This window comes from Odontomachus brunneus, unplaced genomic scaffold (assembly GCF_010583005.1).
Source record: "Odontomachus brunneus isolate Ranch 3 - 2012 unplaced genomic scaffold, Obru_v1 Obru_scaffold_198, whole genome shotgun sequence".
Taxonomy (NCBI): domain Eukaryota; kingdom Metazoa; phylum Arthropoda; class Insecta; order Hymenoptera; family Formicidae; genus Odontomachus; species Odontomachus brunneus.
This window is the reverse complement of record NW_022639648.1, coordinates 195885-199369: the sequence shown is the minus strand read 5'-3', so window position 1 is coordinate 199369 and position 3485 is coordinate 195885. Positions and strand designations below refer to the sequence as shown.

At 45.2% G+C, this 3485-nt stretch overlaps 1 protein-coding gene across 1 annotated transcript; it reads right to left on the bottom strand.

The window, feature by feature from the left end:
* Positions 1-2201: 2201 nt before the first annotated feature.
* Positions 2202-3476, bottom strand: LOC116851976 (protein ANTAGONIST OF LIKE HETEROCHROMATIN PROTEIN 1-like). The gene is made up of 2 exons (XM_032831905.1): positions 3095-3476; positions 2202-2836 (listed from the first exon to the last, which is right to left on the bottom strand). Exons 1-2 carry the CDS (start codon positions 3406-3408, stop codon positions 2335-2337), a joined length of 816 nt encoding a protein of 271 aa, XP_032687796.1. The 5' UTR covers positions 3409-3476; the 3' UTR covers positions 2202-2334.
* Between the last annotated feature and the right edge of the window lie 9 nt (positions 3477-3485).

The following is a 3485-nucleotide window of genomic DNA, read 5'->3' as shown; positions in this document are numbered from 1 at the left end:
CCCCCCCCCCCGCGGATGTGTCGATGAACGGTTGCCGAGGACTCGCGGCCGAATTGTTTTTTTTCGTTAGCGCCTTGTTTTTTTTTGTGTTTCGCTCTTCGTTATTTTTTTTTTTTTTTTTTAAGGATGCCGAGGCTATCGCCTAGATTAGTACCAATGTACGCTAGGTTGCCGTCGAGTACCGACGAGCAGGCGCGGGGGATAAAATAAAAGTATACGAGTCACATCACACTGTTACAGTAGTTTCCCTTGCGCCCACCCAACCCCGCGAACCCCGCAAGCAGCGTGCGAGGGCGCGAAGATCGGCTGAGCGACAGGTTGAGGGCGGCGAGCCGCCCCGGCGACCTCCTCGATCCTTCCCAGGGAGGGGGGAATGTGACGTGGCGATTTCGCCGTCACCGATTTCAGCCGGGAGACGAGGAGAGCTGTGCTCGCGCCCCCTTCTTCCGCGGGAAGGGCGGCGGCGGAGAATTTGGTCTCGCACGCTTTTGCGTGCGAGATCACGTTGTTGTAATTTTTTTGTTGTTGTTTTATTTGTGTGCTCGGGCTGCGACGAAAATGACGGATTGCATCTATCGGAGCGAGGCGACGGCGGACCTGAAGCGGACGACAAGCCAAACGGGGCGGGATCCACCCCTCGCTATCATAAGTGACGGGGGCCCCGACTAACTTGCCGCGGGGCGCTAGGAAGGCGCTGGACCTTAAGGACCAGATCCCGGAGGACGCCCTGGGATACCAAGAGCTTCCGGCAGCCATCTGAGCGTCCACGCCAGTTAGAGATACCGTCAGGCACAGGATCCCGTCGACAAGGAGTCAGAGAATTCGGCGGTGTCGCGCGGGCCCTGTAAGGCGCCCGCGCTAGAGCCGTGCGTTCCCGCAGGACCAATAGGACCTAGCGACGATCGGTGGCTGAGACCGCGAGCCTAAGGAGCCTCGCGCTCGCGGAAAAATTCGTCACTGTGCGGATAGCGAGCAACGCGAGTGCTGCGAACGATCCTACAAGCGAGCGAACGAACGATCCTGCGAGCGAGCGAACGATCCTGCGAGCGAGCGAACGAGTCTGCGAACGAGCAAGCTAGTGGACGGAGAACGAGGAACGGGCCCAGCGAGGGATATTTGGTGAGCTGTCTTCCACCTGTCGTTCAGCCCGAGCGCGGAAAGACCGGGATGGTTGCCGTCGCTTCCCGACGGCAGCCGAAAGGGTTCGTCTCCATCCTTGACGACCCGTCCAACCTCGCGATCGCGGGCTCAGATTCGGGGCCCGCGAGAGAATAGCCGTCCTTACCGCGCTGCCTGCTGCCGCTTCATCGCGTTCGCGACCGCACAGTACGGCGAGCGATTGCATGAAAATTATGACGACTCACGATCATTCGTAGGAAGTGCGGGTCTTCGAGAGTGGCGAGAAATACGTAGTTCGCGACGTGACAATTAAGGCCGGGATGCATCCAGCTGGCGCCCAATTCAGTAATTAGCGTGTAACGATAGAATTTCGCAAGCCTCGTGCCGTCCGAACTCCGCGAGGCAGAAGGATCCTCGACTACGGATCCAGCTGCCGAATGACTTTGCGACTACGCGACTCGGAGCCCGCACCGCGTCTCTTGTAGAATCTTTCTTTGTTGTTTTTTTTTGTTAAATACAGCGTAATGTTAAACCGTATATGTGTTCTTTCGTGATTCCTCCGACTTTGTCGCCTGTTCCTCTCGTGTCGCGCGAAGGAAGGTCGCGCGTCGACACACGAACCCCGCCGCTCTATCGAGTCAGATATTTTTTTTGAGAGCTGCCGGCAAGCTCAGCCGTCGCCGCAACAGCGGAGACGAAGTTTTGGTCGTATTCTCGCGTACAACTAACGAAAAACGGTCACAAAATATAACATGTTTATTGTTTAAACTTGATTATGTTTATTCTTTATATAAACCTCTTCTTATAAAATCATATTGCCATCCCACTTCACCTGCACAAGTTCTGAAATAGTCACATAGTAAATCTCTTTGTATTAAACCTACATGAGTATTTAAAGTTTGTGAATGTGTGTCATTTGAAAACCAGTGTGTATTTCTGCACATGTTCCCATCAATATCGTGTAAGAATTCTAGACTGTACAGTTTTTCTCCATCGTTTTCTTCTTCAGTCATAATGAAATTGTGTAAACAAACACAAGCTGCCACTACTATATCTGCTGTTTCAGGTAACATACATAAAGCTTTATGAAATATATTCCATTTATTACTATATATTCCAAAAGCACTTTCTATTGTTTGTCTAGCTCTTGAAATTCTGTAATTAAAGATTTTTTGTTTATCCGATAATTGTTTGCCAGAATATGGCTTCATTATTCTATTTGAAAGTTGGAAGGCATCGTGAAAATCCAGGTATTGCTATATCACAGCCAGGCAATGCAGCCGTACCATTTGGTAAGTTAAGATTATTATTTCTCAATCTTTCTCCTATTTCAGAGTCTGCAAAAATGCCTCCATCACTATTTCCCCCGTAAGCTCCTATATCAACTAATGTGAACTTATATCTATAATCGGCCACAGCCATTAATATTATACTATGTTGTTTTTTGTAATTGTAATAAGAACTTCCAGAATTAGGCGAACATTTCAATATGATGTGCTTGCCATCGATTGCTCCAAAACAATTTGGCATATGCCCTCTTTTCCAATAATTATTGGCAATATGGATCCATTGCTGTTCTGTTGGTGGAGAGAGATACATTGACGGCAAAATTCTCATTATAATAGAGCATATTTCTTTATATAACATTCTGACTGTAGATTCTCCTACTCGAAAATCTAAAGCAATAGATGTTGTTTGGTCTCCAGTTCCAAGAAACCTATAACAGTAAAAAGAGAATAATTGTTTCAATAGAAAAATTATGAGATATGCATAAAATACATAAGTTATTTCTTCTTCTAAAAATAAGGGCACGATATTCAATTTTCAGTGATCAAATCAGATCGAAAGGATTTTGTAACAGAAGGTCAAAAATTATTATGTCATAAATGATAAAATAAACGTATGTACAACTTTTATGTTTAATTTTGACTGCTCTAAAATTGCAAAATATATAATAAGTATTACACAAAATTACCTTAACCCGATTAGTAATCTCTGATCTGGAGGCAATGCTCTATGACTTCGTTTTATGAGGTGAGGTTGCAATTGTTGTAGCAGTTTTTCAAAACTTGCATTAGACATTCTTACATATTTAAAGAACATGCTCTCATCCTTTTTTAATTCCTGGAAAAGAGTGTTGTAATGACCAAATTGGTGCCTTAATTTATTAATTGGTCTTGTATGCCATCTTCTATTAATCCATCTTTTATACGGTCTCCTTCTTTTTATCAGATAATAATAAGATGAAAGAAGCCAGAATAAGACAAGAATTTCTCGTTTCGCCCGCATGTTTTAGATTTCATAAATCTGTAATATTTCCAGGTTACATATAAATAACAGTTATATACATATACATATATATATAT